The sequence below is a fragment of the Amblyraja radiata genome, chromosome 9 (genome assembly GCF_010909765.2).
Source record: "Amblyraja radiata isolate CabotCenter1 chromosome 9, sAmbRad1.1.pri, whole genome shotgun sequence".
In the NCBI taxonomy this organism is placed as follows: Eukaryota; Metazoa; Chordata; class Chondrichthyes; order Rajiformes; family Rajidae; genus Amblyraja; species Amblyraja radiata.
Genome location: NC_045964.1, coordinates 14271407 through 14291292, shown reverse-complemented (window position 1 = coordinate 14291292; position 19886 = coordinate 14271407). Strand labels below are relative to the sequence as shown.

Below are 19886 nucleotides of genomic sequence, written 5' to 3'. Positions count from 1 at the left end.
AGTCAATTATGAAACCAAGCTGGCCAGCAGGAGGTCCCTGATTAATTGGTTCTGGGTGACACTCGACTCGATTTCTAATCACACCACAGATTCTTCAGCTGTTAAACTACTTCCTTGGCTCACCTGTCATAAAGTTGCTGCCTGATGCAAACGTTCTGGTCCTCTGCTGTTCCACTCTGGAGTATCCTTAACAAAGCATCCGTTTCCCCCAGGCCGTAGTTCAGCTTTGCTTCGGCAAGCTCTACCGTCAACTGGTGCTGGTTTAATTCCAGGTTTAATCCCAACAGGATCTGAGCACGTTCTTGGCGCAAGCTTTCAATTTCCTTCCGCCTTCCCTCGCAATCTCCTGGCTTGAGGCCCGTTGTTTCTGTCATGTCACTGCCGCCTTGCTTTTGCTCTTGCTCAGTCTGCCGGTGTGAACTGCCGGTGACTGTGCTCATCAGGCTTGCCACTGATGGAGGGTGATAATGAACTCCTGACCAGTTTTGGAACTTGTTGTGCCAAGGTAAGTCCTCTGGACCCCTACAGCTCACTGCCTGGATTCTAGAATCAGATGCTTGTGAACTGTTACAACTAGTTATGGAAGGAAACTCATTCAGCAGCAAATCTGTGTTGCATTCACTTGAAATCATGGATCGGGCATCTTCAATGCTACATTCATTTGTTACTTTACTCATTATAGAGGTCCCTCTCTCAGAAATATCATGATTCATGGAGTCACACCTTATTTGGCTGTATAACTTGCTGGCCTTTTTTCCCTTAAAGTTGACCCCATCTTTGGACAAAGGATCATGTTGACTGGAAGGCGCACTGGGAGATCGGTGAAATATTCTTCTAGATGGCCACACTGTTTTATCATTGATTTGAGCAGGAGGAAGGGAAGCCAACGGATTACTCTGGCAAGATGGCTGAAAAGTGAAAGCATTCATCTGCCTTCTTCCTCCTGGGTTTGAAGTACAGAGTGCCCGAACCTTTTGAAATGCCAAGTGTGGTCCAATTCCCTCTGTACAAGTTGGTGACTCTTTAAAAACGTGTCCTGTCGATTCCTTTGCACTCTGCCAATCGTAGTAGCCCGCAACACTGGAAATGTTCACACAATGACCTTTGGAGGATTCTGCTGCTGCAGTGCCCACAGGGGACACTTCAGTGTGAAGATCTCTCTGGAGATCCGTTTTATTTATTAGTTTAAATGACTTTTTCAAACTCTGTGTTGTAGATTTACTCCATTCATTTGAATGAACCTTGGGACCTTTGTTATTTATTTCCAATATTTGTTCAGCTACGGGTTTGATTTCCGTGAAGCAAATCTTGCTTTGCTGTTTCTCGTTAAAGCCAAACCAAGATGCTGGTCTTGGCTTTTTACGCCCATAGCCAATGCATTGTACGGCAAAAGCCCCTTCCCCTTGAGGGCAGAGAACGGACTTGCTGCGAGATCGGTAGTTACCCAGCCCAGCTTCCACTGTTTTAATAGGAGATGACGCTCGATCCACTAGGACAGCTGGAGTTACATTAGTAGACACTTCAGCTTCAAGATCTTGAGCAAATTGTTTCACGTCTCTGTCCTCAGAGTGTATGGGGTCAATTGTTTCCACCTTTGAACACTCTGATGTGCTTTCCAAAGTGCCGATGCTTGTGCCCTGTGCTTGGTCACTGTGTGTTGATATCTGTGAAGATGCTGTAATTGGTGACAAACCTGGGCTGGACAAAACAATATGTGAAGAGCCTGCTATCAATTTCTGCGAAGTTGGCAAGGCAGGACTTGAGGTCCTAAAAGATGGATTGTCATTTTCTGAGGGAGAAGAACAACAAACTGATTGGCTCAGAGCAGTGTGATGGGCATGGATGTCTGGCGCACTACCGTTCTGCTTTTGTTCCTGTAATACTAATGTCAGGTTGGTGCGTTCATGACTTACATTGACATCTGAACCAATGACTTTTACAATGACATTCACTTCTGGAGGCCTCTGCACTTCTTGGCTTTGAATTTCATGGCTGTATTTGTCTATAATTTCTGTCTGAGTGGCTGCATCAATTGCTGTCTGTGTATATCCATCCACCATTCTGACCGCTCCCAATTTACTGGTGTTTTTGTTGGTGGGTAAATCCGCATCCGTATGGTCCTTGTTTGTGTGGCTATTTCCCACTTGCTCTGCAGTGTTATGGCAAAACTTTGAACGATGGACAGAAATTTTCTCCATCCTTGGCTGAAATCGTTGACCCATATCTGACTGTGTCGGAGTTTGGATGTGGTCCCTCTGAAGTCTCGACAGCTTCTGGGGTCTCATTTCATCTGATGTTTGTGTTTCTTTGTTGTGGGAGAGTTGTGCAGGCGCATTAGAGAACGACTTTACACAAGATTCCACGTCTCTTGGGTGGAGGAACGAGGTTTCATCAACTTGCAATCTTATGTTTCCCACTTCAGAATTAGAACTTGGAAACTGTGACACCTGGCTGAATGAAGGTGCCATTGGTGGGCTACATGGCATTGCACAGCTATCTCCATCAAGGTCTTCACTCTCAGGGTACATAGTTGCCAAACCCCCCTCTCGGGACTCATCCATGTTGTTTAATGTACTGCACATTGTTCTTACATTGGCACAGTAATGCGAATTACAGTGGGAACTTTCAACATTGTTGTCACTGGGACATCTCACATTATTCAGACTTACTGCCGGCTGAACCCAACGCACACTGCTCGCGTTTCCCAACGTACACTGCATCCAACAGGCTCCGCCTGACCTGTTGCATTGTTGATGGATGTTAGTAAAGTGCAATGGATGGTTTTCTTCACTGAAGTTCAGCTCCTTCTCTGATAATTCCTGGGCTTTGAGTTTTCCTTCAGGAACGTTGTATAGACCATTATCAATAGTTAGTGAGGTGCAGTCATCATTTAGCTGCTTGTCTGACTGGATTATTTGGCCTTGATTACAAAGTAAAGTGACTGGGGAATTATATGTTTCAGTGCAAGCCGCCCCATGTGAATCTGCACCCCTTGAAACACTCTCGCCAACAATCCGATGCCAACATCTCTGCTCGGATTCATCATGTTTTATGTCCACATCCTTTGCTTGATACATAGTTTCACATGAAGCAGCTCTTGGGGTTAATCCATCTGAAGGTTTAGCAATTAATACTGGATTAAGGCAGTGTTCACTAGAATCTTCCATTACAAGATTAACACTGGATGAAGACACTTGGAGAACTGGTGCCGTGAATTTCTGCCTCAATAGTGATGCCCTGGTCTCTGTTTTAAAGCTTAATAGACAGTTTCCAGCATTAACATGATCGATATTCATTGAATCGTTGCATCTGCAGACATTCAAGAGTGATTTATTGAGACCTCTCCTGCAGTGTCTGTTCCTGAGCTTGTTAAGTGAAAGGAATTCAATGTCAATTTCTTCACCTGAACTTGATGAATCCTTAGTTTCATCTACATTTGGCTTTGGTTTTACTCTTTTAAGCTTATGAGATTTCTTCTTTGACCCACCCATCATTTGTGTGGCACACCTCGTGTCTGAACCATCGAATAACTCTGATGAAGCAGAAGACCCAGCTTCTTCAGGATCAAGCTCATTGACTTGAGTTACTGAAGACCATCCCGAACAAGCACTGTGACAAGAATCTGAAATCACTGAGGAATCCGCAGAATGACAAGTTCCATCCGTTACTGTACATTTATTGCTTTCATGAGACTGTGAGCCCAACCCTGCAATCTGTTTGCACTCGACGAATGAATCTGCATCCCGTTCATATACATCAGCACTCAACCCACTGCAATCTGCCTGGGTGACCAGTGGATCATCAAGTTGAGAACACATTTTGTTGTCTGTTTTAGTGACTTCAAGGGTAATACAGGCATTGTTCAGATCCTTTTTTTGCAATATAGGTTCAGTTCTAAGTTCAGGTTCTGGGGTTTTATAATCCTGACTATGTTGCAACAGTACCGGCTTTTCTTGTTCAAGGTTTTCATGGACACAGGGAGTCAACATTATACATCTGTCCTTGTGTGTCTTGGTGCCAAAATTTGACTTGCTTTCCTCATTTACATCAGTTAAGAGTCCTTGATCTTTATCATGGGAATCTGCAGCAGAAGACACCTCCTTAAAATTAGATCGTTCTTTCTTCATCATTGCTTGTACTTCTTCACAATCTTTAAAGGCACTTCCTACCTTCCTAATTAAATCTTCATTTTTTGAGTCAAGTATCCCTTTATCATTGTAGTTTTCAATGCAGCTGATGGTTTGAGATAGGGCCATAAATTCAGCCACCATAGACTTTTCTCCATATTTAACTGAATGAATGGCCAATGGACCTTCCGACATGGCACACAAGTTTGGACAATAGTCAGTCAGCTCCGACCCAACAGGATCTCTCTCAGTCAAACACACTGAGTTATCCTCTTCCCTTCTGCAATGCAACTCCGCCTGTTTATGCCGACCATATGATCTCATGGAACTTTGCAGAATGGATGTATTTATTAAGTCACCATTAGAGAACTGGACATCAAGGCATTTTATTTCTGCCTTTCGTGGATTAGATGCTGGGGGACCAGCAGTGCTTGCAGGTTGCTGTTGGACAAATGGCTGATGTCCATGCTGATCGAGAACCTGCTTCTTTGTCACAGGGTGGGTATTTAGCAGCTCAACATCCACCCTACTTTCTAAGGAGCTTAATCTAGCCAAGCTAGGCACAATGGCAGCTTTACTGTCATCATGTATTGAGGAAGTTTCACTTGTTGCTTTGTGGACATGAAAGCTCTGTTTATTTGGGCTCTGCTTGTCTTCATCTTTCAATGAGACTGCTCTGGACGATGGATACTTGCTCACATCCAACTCTTCACGCTGATGAGTACATGAACCTGGAGCTGCTTGAGATTTCTCAGAAACTAGATTTCCTCCCCAACCTTGCAAAGAACCTTTATGAAATTCAGTTTGATTTTGCAACACTTGACTCCATGGTAGTAAGTTGCCCGCCGTCGGTGCGTTTTGTTTGACAGCAGTGTCATCAGTTTCCAAGGCACCTTTGAAAATCAGTGAAAGTGGATCAATATTAAAGCCAGCTGCTAAATTACCTGCGTTCTGATCGTGTAAAATGATGGGTTCTTTGCAAATATTGAGAAATGTCATGGCATCTACAGTATCTGAATTTGTAATATTTTCACATGTACAAGTTGTATTTTTAGCAGGAGGCTTCTGCTTTGCATGTACAAGCTTCTCAGTTCCAGTCTGCCTCAACGGTTGTGGACTAAACATGGCCTGATTCGAGTTAGCAAACCATTTTGTTGTCTGTTGCTGAGCCTGAAAATCAGTCGCATCAGAAGCATGCATTCCATCGGGGTGGCACCACATCACACATTTACCTATCACCTCTTTTAACACTATCCCCTGATTTGGCTGCGCATCATCCCAACCCGCAGGTGTTGAACACTCTTCTGTGCTGCTGGTGGGTTGGTAAACATGGCGATCTCCTCCAGTCACCTCTGGGCCAAGACAAGACTGCGGTGCCACCACACCACTATTTGTACCCTCCCCTTCAACTGCATGCTTGCTTGGCTGGTAAGCAGCTTTGTTGTAGGTTTGTGCTGTTGGCTGTGATGAACTCTGTTCACTGTGCTGCAGTAAAACATTGCCCTTGGAACACACGCAACCATCAGTTATTGCTCTGCTGTCAGCCAGCTCTGGCTGAAGAATGGCTTTTGTAGACAATCCATGGCTCTTCAAAGGAAATCGTTCAAAATGCTGACTGCAGGTCACATTGTTTACATTGCAATCAGCACCAGCACCACCTGGTGTACCATTACCCGGGGATGCTCCTGAATCCATGGTTCCACACTTCTCTATTCCTGCCACTTGTAAATGCTCCTGACCTCCTAATGAATGATCAGCCTTATCCCACAGTGCAGCCGCTAAACTGGCTTCACACTGGTCAGTAATCTCTTGACACAGAATCGAGTCAAACTTTTCCACCTTTTGAAATGTCTCAGATCTTTTTACCACCATTAATTCCTCTGAGGTTAAATTGTGTTCTTCGTCATTAGAATTCATTGATTTAACAGATTTGTGAATCTTTGAAGAGGAATGCTCCTCTGTTTCATGTTCAAATTTATCTCCTGCGCCTGTGGCACCTTTCTGTTGCAGATGCTGGGACTGTGCGCGCACATCTATATGTTTCAATTCACTTCTCTGTGCCGTGCCTTGAGAAACCTGGCAGTTAAGTATTTCCTGATTGACGAGCGTGCAGGTTCCACTAATTTTGCAAGGATTTCTGGAATGTCCAGTTTCAGTCCTGCTGAAACTCTGCATTTTTTCTTCACACGGAATGTCCTTGTTTAATTGAGGTTTGGCCACATGTATGTCCATTATTTTATCAGTAATTTTAGTATCATCACCAGACCTCAGGGGTGGCATTTGGTGAGAATGATTTGGCTTGGATTTGTTATCAGTCCTCACACATGTTATTGATCTTTCCCCTGCCTGAGATGTCACTTCGGTTCTTCCATCATTGTGAATTAGGGAAAGACATCCACTTTGCTCAGCACCACCTCTGGTCTCCTGCACGTTTTTACTTTTAGCTGAGTCTTTGACGTCATCATAGTTTTCATTCATTGCCTCCACAAATTTGTTGATATTAGTGACAACTTCTCTCGGAGAAGCACTTACAGTTTCTGTGTTCTCTCGCCCATCTGCGCTACAGTCAACCACTTTGAACAGCAAATTATTAAGATCTAGAGTTTCAATTATGTGGTGTTTTAAAGTATTACCCATTTTGCCTTCAATTTCACGATCTGGATTACTCTTTTGAATCAATTCTCTTTTCTGGTGAGATTCATATCCACTCTTTGATTGTGTCTGATGTGAGTCTGTCTGTATGCTTTGCACCACCTCCAGATGAAGAGTTTGATAGTCCCTGTTTTCCATTAAAAATGTTTGAGCTTCTCTGGAGTTCTCTTGCTTGGCCTGTTCTGCTTCACCCCTTGTATCATTGGTCTCATTCTGAAACAGGACCCTGGATGCATCTGCTATGCTGCTAGACTCAGTACCAACACAATCAGCCACTCGAGATCTCTCTGCAGCTGTTCTACCAACCGTACAATCATTTTCTTTAATAATATTTTTGATGCAAGATTGTTTGGCACAATACTTGGGAGCAGTGAAGTCCTCAGATATCTGTTGACCTTCTGCTTCTGTGTATTTTTCAACTGCTCTCCCATCTCCAGCAGGGTCATTGCCCAATTTCTCACTATGCGCACAATGAGGGACTATCATTTCATTTTGTTCATTTCTAATACCAGCTCTACATGTGCTTCTGATGTCCTGTAAACCAGAAACGGCTAAATCTGCTAAATCACCATTAGTTGTTCCAGTATATGCATCCATTTCTGCCAGATTGAATCTTCTGATCTGTACAAATGTCCTCTGAACATCCGTTGCCCCAGAGTTGTTGGGAACCTGCACTGCTCCACCACTCACAACACTGTTCTCGTTTGATTTGTTCTGCTCTGGACAATCATATGCGACGTTATCCCTTTCAATTAATTCTGCACAAGCGGTTTCCTTCCGATCACATTCAACATCTCCATCAAGCATCTCTCCTCTTCCACAACTGATTGGCTGAGCAGCATTTTTGGAAGGCCCATCGCAACCAGTGTGCTCTTCAATGGTGACCTCACATTTTTTCGACTCCCTATAAAAGCCAATGCTTCTCACAGTTACTGAACTTGCCAAGAATTCTTCAGAAAGACTAGAAGCAATTTTAGATGTACCTTCATCACTCTCCACAGTTAATGATTTTTCTATCAAGCCTAGGGGAAGACCAGGATCAATTTTAGATATGCCTCCTGGAGGTGCATTATTTTTTATCTTGATGCTTTTTGCTGGACTAGCATTATCCTTGCCAACACTAATTGTGCCAGAGTCTTCAAACCCACATGGGAAAGACACAGGACAAGAGGCATTATCATCTATGAACCTTTCTGCACTTCTGTTGGGTTCTTGTAATCTTAACTCAGTAGCAATATTATTTTGGTCAATACCTTGTTCTTTATTAGGAGTAGATCTGTCAATTTCAGTTTGGAATCCAAGTCCGGTTACCTGTGGATTGACTAATTCCATCCGGTGCACTATGTTCTTTGTCACTGGACTTCTTTGTGTGTTGGAACACAATAATATTTCAAACCCACTCTCACCTTGTTTCTTAATCTGTTCAGTCTTTTTGATAAAGGTCTGCAGGAGGTGACCTCTTGAAACAGATGCATCAGAAAAGTTGAGTTTGTTTGTATGTTTGTTTGAGTTTGCCAGCATATTAGAATCCTGATGAAATCTATTCCAAATCCCGCTTTCAACAGCACCTTCTGCAGGCTGCTTACTAACACAACTGGCAGCATTTTGTCCAGAAACAGGCACATTTAAAATATTGCCTTTTTCTCTGGGTAAGATGCCTTTCTGCTCCTGTGAACCACCAAAAAACAGTGTGCTTTCATTGTTCAAGCAGTCTTCAATGTCAGGATTGTTTAAAATAGCACTCAGTGCATTCTCAGTAGTTTGGTCTTTCAATACAAAGTCTTCCGTTTCATCAGATATTACACTTTGGACCTGTGGCTCACTGGTTCTTAACTGGGCATCTTTAGAACAAACTGTGCTATCCTTCATGCACAAATATGCATCAAGGGTTCTGAGTTCACTGAACTTGGTTTCAGAATCCATTTGGCTGTACATGAAAGCATCTGTTGAAGTATATTTGTCATCATTCATCAAAATATTAGTTTGAGCAACAGACTGTTGCTCCATTATAAACTTGGTAAATGGATACCCTTCGCTGCCTTTAGTTGCAGTGCATCCTGCAACCGGATGCTGCCACATTACAAAATGTTTTCCAGCTTCATGTTCTGACGAGGATTCTTCTGTTTGACTCATTCCATTCTTCATTGAAACTGAGTGAACGCTATCACAACCATTGCCTTGCAACACACTTCCCAACACTGATCTGGTTAAATTTTGTGTTAACGGTCCCAGAATCTCTGTCTCCACAGACAAATTATTGTCTAAGTCATTATTTTCTCTGGTAAAAGAGGACCATCTATCATTGGAAGATATTCCTTGGGTGCCTGGGTCTTTTTCCACATTTGTAGCATATTTTTCCAACATTATGGGATCAAGTTGCTGTAATAAAGGTTTAGTAACTCGATACGATTCAGTCTCATTGTTTGATTGCCTATGGCAATGTAACTCTTCTCCAGGTGAAATAAATTGTTCAGTTTCAGAAAAGGATTTCTTCTCAAAGTTGCATGAGGTATTGAGCTTGGCTGCTTTCATCTCGGAGGCACTGCCATGTATTTGATCATTTTTGTGATAGTCACTGTCTCTCAACTGATTGTGTTGGGATAGTCTGCAGCTTCTTTCTGGTTCTGTAACCTTGCATTGTCTTTCTGTTACCTCCAATTCTGAATCAGCGCCCTTCATGGCAATATCAGCATTTGTACTAAAGGTTTTAGGTTTCAAACATGTTGTGGAACTGCATGTGGACGACAGTATAAATTCTTCAGATTCCATTAGTGAACTGGAGTGTTGTGCAGAATATACACTGTCTGACGAATTGGATATTCCTGCTGAAATACTTGTCAATAAATGTTTGGTGTTCATTTCTGCAGTTGAAAGCACTCCAGTAACATAAGCCATGTTATGATCAGCACGTGGTGAGTTTTGCACTGTTTCTCCAACAGTTGCACATGGACTGAGGAAGATTTCCTGCGTTTGAGCTGAATCCTCTTCCCTATCCAACATGCCTTGATTGTTCTCAGCCCGTGGTGTATGATTCTCTCTACAAGTTGCAGGCACAGTTGGCATGTGCAAGTTATACACGACATTAGGCTGGAATAGATCACAATTAAACACAGGGGGGATCTGACTTGCTTCAGATGCTTTCATTAATTCAGTACCTGCTTTTCCATAGCAATCAGTTTCAACTGATGAGACTGCCAGAACTGAAGCATCAGATGAAACAGTCTCTACATTAGTCTTGGAACTAGACTCACAGAATGACCAAGCAGTCGCCATGATCAGAGGATCCATGTCATTTCTATTAGGTTTCAAATTTTCCAAATGTGTATTGTTATCTAAGGTCATGACCTTCAACTTTGTGTTACTGCCCAAATTAAAACTCTGCTCGTTTAATCTCAGAGCCCCAACACTGTCCTTTTCTTCAATCAGCACTTCATTATTCTGAGAGGTTTCTTTTTCATCAACTTCATTCCAGGGTAGATTCCAGTATCTCTCTGCTGGCATTTCGTCAGAAGCTGTTAACCCAGGTGAATCCATCGCAAAAAGAACACCAGCTTCACCCATATCAGTGAGGCTGTCCACAGAAACACTTTTCCCTCTGCTTGCAAGTGTGTGGCTTGATGTCTTTATGTGAGATAAGGGTGCCCCAACACAGTGTGCACTGCCTTGGAATGCATCAGGTGAGCCTGCCAGTGAATCCTGGGACATTTCACTATCATCACTTTCACAACAGTTCGCCTGCTGTTTGGATTGCTGTTCCTCTGTTTCCTCTTTCTGTAACTGCTCCGTTATAGCCTTTGCATATGCGGCTGAGAGAGAGTCCACAGAGTACAAGCTATCATTGTCTGACGGCTCCTCCTCTCCCAACCAGTCCCTTGGTGAATCATCAGAAACTGCCGTGACATTGGCATTCAGTATTTCAACGCTATTCCACTTCCTAGCATTGCAAAGGAGAGGCACATTTTCCCAATGTTGGGCAAGGTCGACCATTGAAGCCCCCTGGATGGGATGCTGGCCCCCGTTCACTGTACAGAAACTTTTAGTTCTGAACAATTGCTTGGCTGGTGTCCTATTACACACGGTTGTGGGTGATGAACTATTACCAGTGCTCTCAAGTGCACATTTCCATGAGACATCCTTCTTCACATCCTCATCTGTTAATTCAAGCATCTTATCTGAGATTCTTTGGCCATCTCCTGAACATGCCATCCACTCTGACCTTCGCATCGTAGTCTCAAAGACAATACTGACTTGGACCTCTGGCTGGTCGCTGCCGATTTCAATTGTTTTTGACTGCCCTGGGCTGTTTTTAATTAACGGCTTTACAGCTCTGACGTCCTCGTGCTCAGCACCTTTGCATTTCTGTTGTAATTGGTTCCAAACCGGTGAAATTATTTTACTCCCCCCTTTTAAAGCTTGCTTCCTTGTCATGGGGAATGCCATTTTGGGTAAAGATCCCACAGAAAGAGATTTCTGTGCTTTGCGGTGAATCTTCTTCATTTGAGTTGAGGTAGCCAAACTTTTTGTCTTCAGGAAATCACTGTAAAAATAATTGGAGAATATTAAATGCAATTAAAATTGTTAGTAAGTCAAACTTATTTAAAAAAAAATTAAATCCCTTAATTTCCCATAGACTTGTGATTCAGTCTGTTTAGGTTGATAATTATGCTTTAAAAAAAAATAAAGCTACTTAGCCCCGGTGTTTCTCAGAACTGCCACTTGACATTCTTATTGGGGTCATGAGAGCTCAGTGTTGCCACTGGGGCAGTTGTTGGTTTTGGTTCCTCTCAGAGACTTGCACATAAAACACTGCCACACAGCCATGTTCTGCAGGACTGGAGGTGTCTTTCTTCAGGTGAGACATCAAACTGAAGGTGCAGGAGGATGCAAAATAAATTCCCACATCCCTCTGACCAGGCCAATGTTCATCCCTGAGGCAACATCACAAACAGGTTACTAATTATTATCTCACTGCTTGCTGTGTGCAAATGAGCTATGACCTAATTGCACAGACATCAAGGTAAACATCTTTAAAAGTACTTCACAAACTGTAAAGCACTTTGATATGTTGGATGTTGTTAAAGCTACTGCAAGCTTCCAATTCTGCTGAATGATAGTAAATCAATTTCCCGTGACCTGATGGTGAGGATGTGGATCGAGTCTGCTTTTATTGCATTTCTTACTATTTAAATGTACTTTGATTGAATAAAAGACCATGTGCTTGTTACCAAGCAGAAGGCTGACCAATATGAAATCCTATTAGACAGTTCTCTACTCACAAGCTGCAAACAAACCAATTGACAATACCATGAAAGCATACCTGTAAAATGGTGCATACTGTGGGTACATGTGTGATACCCGGTCACTTGAATCTGAATGTCTCCTAGTGAGAGAGGGAATGGATAATGAACGTCTTCTCGTGGGTAAGGAGCTTGGAGGGAATGATTTGCTCCACCTTGTCAGTTTAGGATTCACGCCAGATTGTAAAGTGCTGGCTTTGCCCACTGTCGATTGTCCACATTGCTTCCTGCTGAGTAAACTTGCAGCTTCCAAGTGTCGCAATTTTGTCTTTGCCTCTAAAAGCTTGTGCTTCTCAGCGATTCTCTCCAGCTGATACTTGACTCTCTTCTTGCGGATACTTCGCTCAGCTTTCCTCAATGAGAGCCTTTGCAGAAGCTCCAGCTGCATCAATCGCTTTCGGTCCTGCTCAATTAAAGGAATCTCTTCCATTTGCAAACAGATCTGGACTCCACACTCAGCAAATGATGCCGAGTCAGTCTGTGTCCCCAGCTCTTGTCTCTGCTGTTCCAGGCAAACCAAGCGGTTTTCTTCATTTGCTAGATGTTGCTTGTCTGGGGGAAAAAATAACAATAATCGAATGTTAGAAACATATCCATCCTGACAACATCTGTGATGACAGAAACACTGTTGTTGGTTTTGATTCAGCAATTTCTGCCTTGGTTTCTCCTTATTCACGATTCATCAGGTGGGGAATAAGAATAAAACATGGGAATGGTTAACAATCGTGTACACAGCTACTGTCAGTTTTAATGCAGGGTTATATGTCATTCAAGTCTACTGGTCTAGAAAGAGGAGCCACTTCTTCAACATATTTTCAACATGAGTATAAGAGTACAGAAGTTATTTTAAAGGAGATGTGCAGGGTAAGTTATTTTTACACAGAGGGATGGGTGCCTGAAACGCACCGATAGGGGTAGTGATGGAAGTAGATACGACAGCGGTGTTTAGGAAGCTATGGGAAAGGAATATGGATATACAGGAATTGGGGGGGGGGGGGGGGGGTATGGATCACGTGCAGGCAGGGGGTTAGTTTAACAGCAACCTGTTTGATGCAGACATTGTGGGCCAAAGGTCCTGTTCCTGTACTGTTTTAGCTTTGTACCACGGGTGCCCCAGCACATTTAATTTAGCAGTTGCCAAAGAGTGATTGGGAACACTGAGGCAGGAGAGGCCGGCTCTTGGATAGGAGTAGGCAATTTTCTGCGACTCATCGTGTAGGAGGTTTGCTTCCTCTAAAGATTATGATCAAATTATCCCACCTCTCCCTCTCTGGCACTTTCCTTCCTGAATGCCATCATCTCAGTGACTCTCTTAATTACAGGTCTGTGTCCCTCAAAGCACTGGCTGCAGTCTCCCATCAGGGTTTTCCTCCCAACCCCCCCACCCCCGACACTCTGGGAGGCTATACAATTTAGAGAGCACCTCTTTGACCCACAATCATTTAGTTCTCCCATTCTTCTGGATGACCACCCCAACTGATCAATGACCAGTTAACAAACACAGAGGCAGCAAGGACAAGGATGCAGATGGACAAGGAAGCAATATGACAAGGTGTAAGATAGAAAGGCTTTCTTAATGCGTTAATAGGGGGTGGGAATGAACTATGCATTAAAACAAAAGCTGGCTCATAGAGTCAAAGAATGATACAGTGTGGAAACGGGCTCTTCGGCCCAACTCGTTCACACCAGCCAACAATGTCCCAGCTACACTCGTCCCACTTGCCTGTGCTTGGTCCATATCCTTCCAAACCTGTCCTATCCATGTACCTGTCTAAATGTTTCTTAAACAATTTCCCCATGGAAATTCCAAATGTTTCTTCAACTACCTTCTCTGGCAGCTTTTTCCATACACCCACCATCCGTTGTGAGAAAAAGTTACCCCTCGGATTCCTATTAAATCTTTTCCTCTTCAACTTGAACTTATGTCCTCTGGTCCTCGATTCCCCTACTCTGGGCAAAAGACTCTGTGCAGATCTATTCCTCTCATGATCGTATAAACTTCTATAAGATCACCCCTTATCCTCCTGTGCTCCATGGAATAGAGACCCAGCCTACTCAACCGTTCCTTATAGCTCTAGTCCTGGCAACATCCTCGTAAATCTTTTCTGAACCGTTTCAAGATTGACAATATCTTTCCTATAACATGGTGCCCAGGACTGAACACAATATTCTAAATGCGGTCTCACCAACGTCATATACAACTGCAACATGACCTCCCAACTTCTATACTCAATACTCTGACTGAAGAAGGTCTTTTTGACCACCTTATCTACCTGCCACTCGACCTTCAAGAAACCATGCACTTGTACTCCTAGATCCCTCTGCTCTACAACATAACCCAGAGGCCTATCATTTATTGTGTAGGTCCTGCACTTGTTTGACGTCCCAAAATGCAACACCTCACACTTCTCTGTATTAAATTTCATCAACCATTCCTCCGCCCACCTGGCCAATCGATCCAGATCCTGCTGCAATCGTTCACAACCTTCTTCACTATCTGCAAAGCCACTAACTTTTGTATCATCAGCAAACTTGCTAATCTTTCCCTGTATGTTCTCATCCTAATCATTGATGCAGATGACAAACAGTAATGGGCCCAGCACCAAACCCTGAGGCACACCACTAGTCACAGGCATCCAGTCTGAGAAGCAACCTTCCACCATCACCCTCTGCTTCCTTCCATGGAGCCAATTTGCTATCCATTCAGCTATTTCTCCTTGGATCCCACGTGATCTAACCTTCCAGAGCAGCCTACCATGCAGCACCTTGTTGAACACCTCACTGAAATTAAGTCCATGTACGCAACATCTACAGCTCTGCCCTCATCAACCTTTTTGGTCACATCTTCAAAAAAATCAATCAGATTGTGAGACACCACCTCCCACGTTCAAAACCATGCTGACTATCCCTCATCAGCCATGCCCATCCAAATGCCTGTATATCCTATCCCTCAGAATACTCTCCAGTAACTTACTAAGTATAGATGTTAAGCTCACCGGCCTATAGTTCCCAGCATTTTCCCTGCAGCCCTTCTTGAAAAGAGGCACAACATTTGCCACCCTCCAGTCTTCTGGCACCTCTCCTGTATTTAAGGACGACTCGTAAATTTCAACCAGTGCTCCATAGTTCCTACATTGTGGGAAACTCTCTAGTTTAGTATTGGGCCCTGGAGATTTATCTACCGTCAAACACGGCAGTACCTTCAGTACTTCTTCGACAGTAACCCTGACTGCTCTCAAGACACTCCCAGTGACTGCCCCAAGTTCCTACTGTCTTTCTCCTCGGTAAATACAGAGGAGAAATACTCATTTAGGACCTTGCCCATCTCCTATGGCTCCACACAGAGGTGGCCGCTTTGATTCCTGAGAGGTTCCACTCGCTCTCTAGTTACCCTTTTGCCCCTTATGTATTTATAAAATCTTTTGGGATTGTCCTTAATGCTACCCATCAGAGCTATCTCCTGGCCCCTTTTTGCCTTTCAGGTTTCCTTTTTTAGTTTACTCCTTAGTTCCCAAAACTCCTACAGGGATGCACTATACCCTGTCCCATGCACCCGTCTTGTTTGTGACTAACGTCTCAATTTCCCTCGTCAGCCAAGCTTCCTGCTTTGCCCTTCACTCAAACGGGCACGTACACATCCTGAGCTTTCTTCAGTATACTTTTAAAAACATCCCACTTGGCCGATGTTCCTTTCCCCTCTAATAACCTTCTCCAGTCAACTTGAGCGAGACCTTCTCTCACACCCTCAAAGCTGGCCTTGCCGCAGTTGAGCATTTTAACACGTGGACCTTCTACGTCCCTATCTATAACTATTTTAAACCTAATCAAACTGTGGTCACTGGTCCCAAAAGGCTCCTCCACACACACTTCATTAACTTGCCCTTCCCAATTTCCCAATACTAGATCCAGTGTTGCCCTCTCACGTGTGGGGGCCAACTGCTTAAGAAAACTCTCCTGAACACTTCTGAGGAATTACACCCCATCTGAACCCTTCACGCTATGATTTACCCAGTCTATATTGGGAAAGTTAAAATCCCCTACTACAAAATCCCCTGTCTCTCCTGAAGCTCCTGTACCCCGGAACATTGAGCTGCCAGTCTTGGCCCTCCCTTAACCAGGTTTCAGTCACGGCTACAACGTCCCAGTCGCTCGTACCTATCCAGAGAAACAAATTCACCACTGCAGCAGTTAGCCCTGCCACCTCACAGCTTCAACGACCTTGGCTCAACTTCACCTCAGTGATGTCTATGCGGAGTTTGCACATTCTCTCGGGTTATGTGGGTTTCCCTAGAAGCCCTGATTTCTTCCTACACCCCAAAGATATATTGAATTGACCTGCAAATTTGTGTAGATTAATGAAAATGAAAAACAAAGTGGTCGATGGGCCTTGCATTAAAGTATAGGTGCAGGTGTATAGGGAAATAAATTGTTCTGATTGGCATGACACGGACCTGAAGGGCTAAATAGCATCCTCTGCCATTATATGTTAAAAATAAAAGGCAAAGCTGCAGCTTCCTACAAGTGCAGCTACTCTTCTGAGTGATTTCAGAAAGCATCTGCTACTGATGGCATTAGGAATGCTGCAGCCAAAGGAACATGTGATATTTATTCAGTTCCATCGTCATTGGAATCTCCTATTCATCAGTCACTGAAAATAAGCATACAGCGACAGCAGGCAGTGAAGAAAGCTAATGGCATGTTGGCCTTCATAACAAGACGAGTTGAGTATAGGAGCAGAGGTCCTTCTGCAGTTGTACAGGGCCCAAGTGAGACCACACCTGGTGTATTGTGTGCTGGTTTGGTCTCCAAATTTGAGGAAGAACATTCTTGTTATTGAGGGAGTACAGTGTAGGTTTACAAGGTTAATTCCCGGGATGGCGGGATTGTCATATGTTGAAAGAATGGAGCGACTGGGCTTGTATACACTGGAATTTAGAAGGATGAGAGGATATCTTATTGAAACATATAAGATTATTAAGGGATTAGACACGCTAGAGGCAGGAAACATGTTCCCGATGTCAGGAGCCACAGTTTAAGAATAAGGGGTAAGCCATTTAGAAGGGAGATGAGGAAAAAAAAATTCACCCAGAGAGTTGTGAATCTGTGGAATTCTCTGCCTGGGAAGGCATTGGAGGCCAATTCCCTGGATGCTTTCAAGAGAGAGTTAGATAGAGCTCTAAAAGATAACGAAGGGATATGGGGAGAAGGCAGGAACAGGGTACTGATTGTGGATGATCAGCCATGATCACATTGATCGAAGGGCCGAATGGCCTACTCCTGCACCTATTGTCAACCGTGAGCGAATGGAGAAGGGTGAGACTACGTACTTTCCTCAATCCGCAGCTTCAGCTGCTCCTGATCGTCTGTAAGCTCTTGTTCTGCTGTTGACTGCGTTGCTTGAATGCGTTGGCGCAGTTCCTCAATGTAGCATTGTTGCTGGCGTATTTGTTCTTGGTAGAATATTTCCAATCCCCTCAGCTTCTGTTTGTATTCCTCGTACTCCTGCTGCTTGCTCTGGCAACCCTGCTGCAGTTCCCTCAGCTGCCTCCTGAGAACAAACAACAGATTAAACCCCCTTGTTCGGGTTCAAGGCACACTTAATTCCAGACTTAATGCCACATTGCAAAGTGTACAAAGTTCACAGCACCTCCCACTACAAGAGCTCTGGCAGCTCAGGTTCCATAGGTTCCCTTGTCCATGCTGGCCACGCATCACCAGGGCAACAATAGCAATGGAGAAACAAGGGGCAGCAGATGTTGGAATCCTGAGCAAAAAACTAACTGCTGGAGGAACGCAACAAGTCAGGATGGCCATCACAAGTCCATCACAAGTCCATCGGTCTGAAGAAGGGCCCAGACCAAAAATGTCTGTCCATTTTCCTCCCCAAATGCCGCCTGACCTGCTGACTTTCTCCAGTGGTTTGTTGCTCAGGGGAAGAGCAATAACTGGCACTTTGCTTGGTTCCTTCCCCAATACTGGCGCCAGCTCCTGGCTCAACTTCACCTCATTGAGCGTGTAAGGAAGAACTGCAGATGCTGGTTTAAATCGAAGGTAGACACAAAATGCTGGAGTAACTCAGCGGGTGAGGCAGCATCTCTGGAGAGAAGGAATGGGCGACGTTTCGGGTCGAGACCCTTCTTCAGACTGACCTGCAAATTGCCCTTTGGTGTAGATTAATGAAAAAAGTAACAAAGTGAAGTTGATGGGCATGCATTAATGTATAGGCGCAGGTGTATAGGGAAATAAATTGTTCTGATAGGCACTGACAAGGATCTCACCACCTCTTTTAAAGGAGTGGAGGAAATCGACCCACACGACCTGTGCTTCAGTTTCATGCCGGTTGGGGCAAATGGAATACAAAGGCTTAGTTGTTAAGAACACCAGCTGATGTATAAAACTTGCCATTTCACTCAAGGACGGGCAGTTCCCAGCAGAGCCGGAGGTATGGGTGCATGGCTCTAATCGTTAACGAGCACAGCCACACGCTCTGTCCCGGCATAACTTCATCTAACACTTGACCAACGTCACACACGATACTCCAAAGTCCAACTTCAGCAGCAAGACCCTGGCATCAACATCACTGATCGTTGGACCGACTGCACTTCCGTGCCGTATGACTCGATAACCAACCCAGATCATAGAACAGCCAAGCACGGAAACAGGTGTTCTCCACTAGTGGTGGGTGTGGACATTATGCCAACATACACGATCTTGCATACTGGTGCAAGTCAATTAGTGCAACTATAAAAGTTAAACTTATCTATCAACACAAAGAAAAATAACAGCTGAATATCATTAAAAAAAGCCTCGCAATAATCACATAAAACACCAGCACCGAGACTGTCAGAAGTTTTTTAAATGAGCCAGCAATCGAATAACTATTACCTAACTCAGAGTCAACAATAATTAAAAAAAACAATATTCATAAGTACGGGTGAATTTGAAATGTTACACTGAGTTTTGAGCACCGCAGCAACACGCCTTCCTCCCGCTGACTCCATGAAAAAGTAGTTTGAGGATGAGTGAGCAGTCAGAACAATGCTGTGAGTCGGTGATCCAGTGACTCAAACTATGCTGTCTGAACTCACACACCCACAGTAGATCAGTGCAAAGTGAAGGCAAAGCCACGCTATTCTAGTCTGTGTCAAACCTGCTGCTGCCATGACAACTAAAGAAGCCATTTCAGTAACTGTCTTTCTACTGAGAACAGCAGGTATAAAAGATAGGCATTGGGCCAGTCACTGAGATTAAATATATTTAATTACAAAGACCGACTTAAAAGCAGCATTACTTTAATTGCAGCAATCCATACTTTCATCTAGATATCAGATCAAATCAGAAAAACAAAAAATATGGAATCCACCTACAATTTGCAAGATACATTTCAGATCAGATTCAGATTCAGATTCAATTTTAATTGTCATTGTCAGTGTACAGTACAGAGACAACGAAATCACTATTTAAAAGATGAAGTTTGATAAAAAATATAAAATGAACATTTTATGCAAGGAAAAGGGCAGAATGTAGTGGTGCAGCAGTTAATGAAGCCACTTCATAGTTCCATTGACCCTGGTTCAATCCTCAACACTGCAGGGAATGGAGGATATAGACCACGTGCAGGCAAATGCGGATAGGTAGCTAGGTAGGTTGGTAGACTTCAGAAGTCTATAGACTTCTATCACAACAGTGCATCAGGGCCAATCATGGTGCCACAGGCCTGGTGGCGGTTGCTGCTCTCCTCTGATACAGTTACAGTAGAAGGACAGAATTAAACTTGTCTGGCAGGTAGATGGGTCCAACTACGGGTGGG

The 19886-nt window shown here is 43.8% G+C and overlaps 1 protein-coding gene across 2 annotated transcripts in view; it reads right to left on the bottom strand.

Annotated features, from left to right (window-relative positions):
- The window catches only part of stard9 (StAR related lipid transfer domain containing 9), a 182831-nt gene that overhangs the window by 20416 nt on the left and 142529 nt on the right, over nucleotides 1-19886 (bottom strand). For both annotated transcript variants that reach the window (XM_033026744.1, XM_033026745.1), the window contains exons 22-24: nucleotides 17404-17624; nucleotides 12097-12628; nucleotides 124-11316 (exon numbers count right to left, since the gene is read on the bottom strand). In XM_033026744.1, coding sequence (XP_032882635.1) covers nucleotides 124-11316; nucleotides 12097-12628; nucleotides 17404-17624 — 11946 coding nt within the window. The remainder of the gene's footprint in view (nucleotides 1-123; nucleotides 11317-12096; nucleotides 12629-17403; nucleotides 17625-19886) is intronic.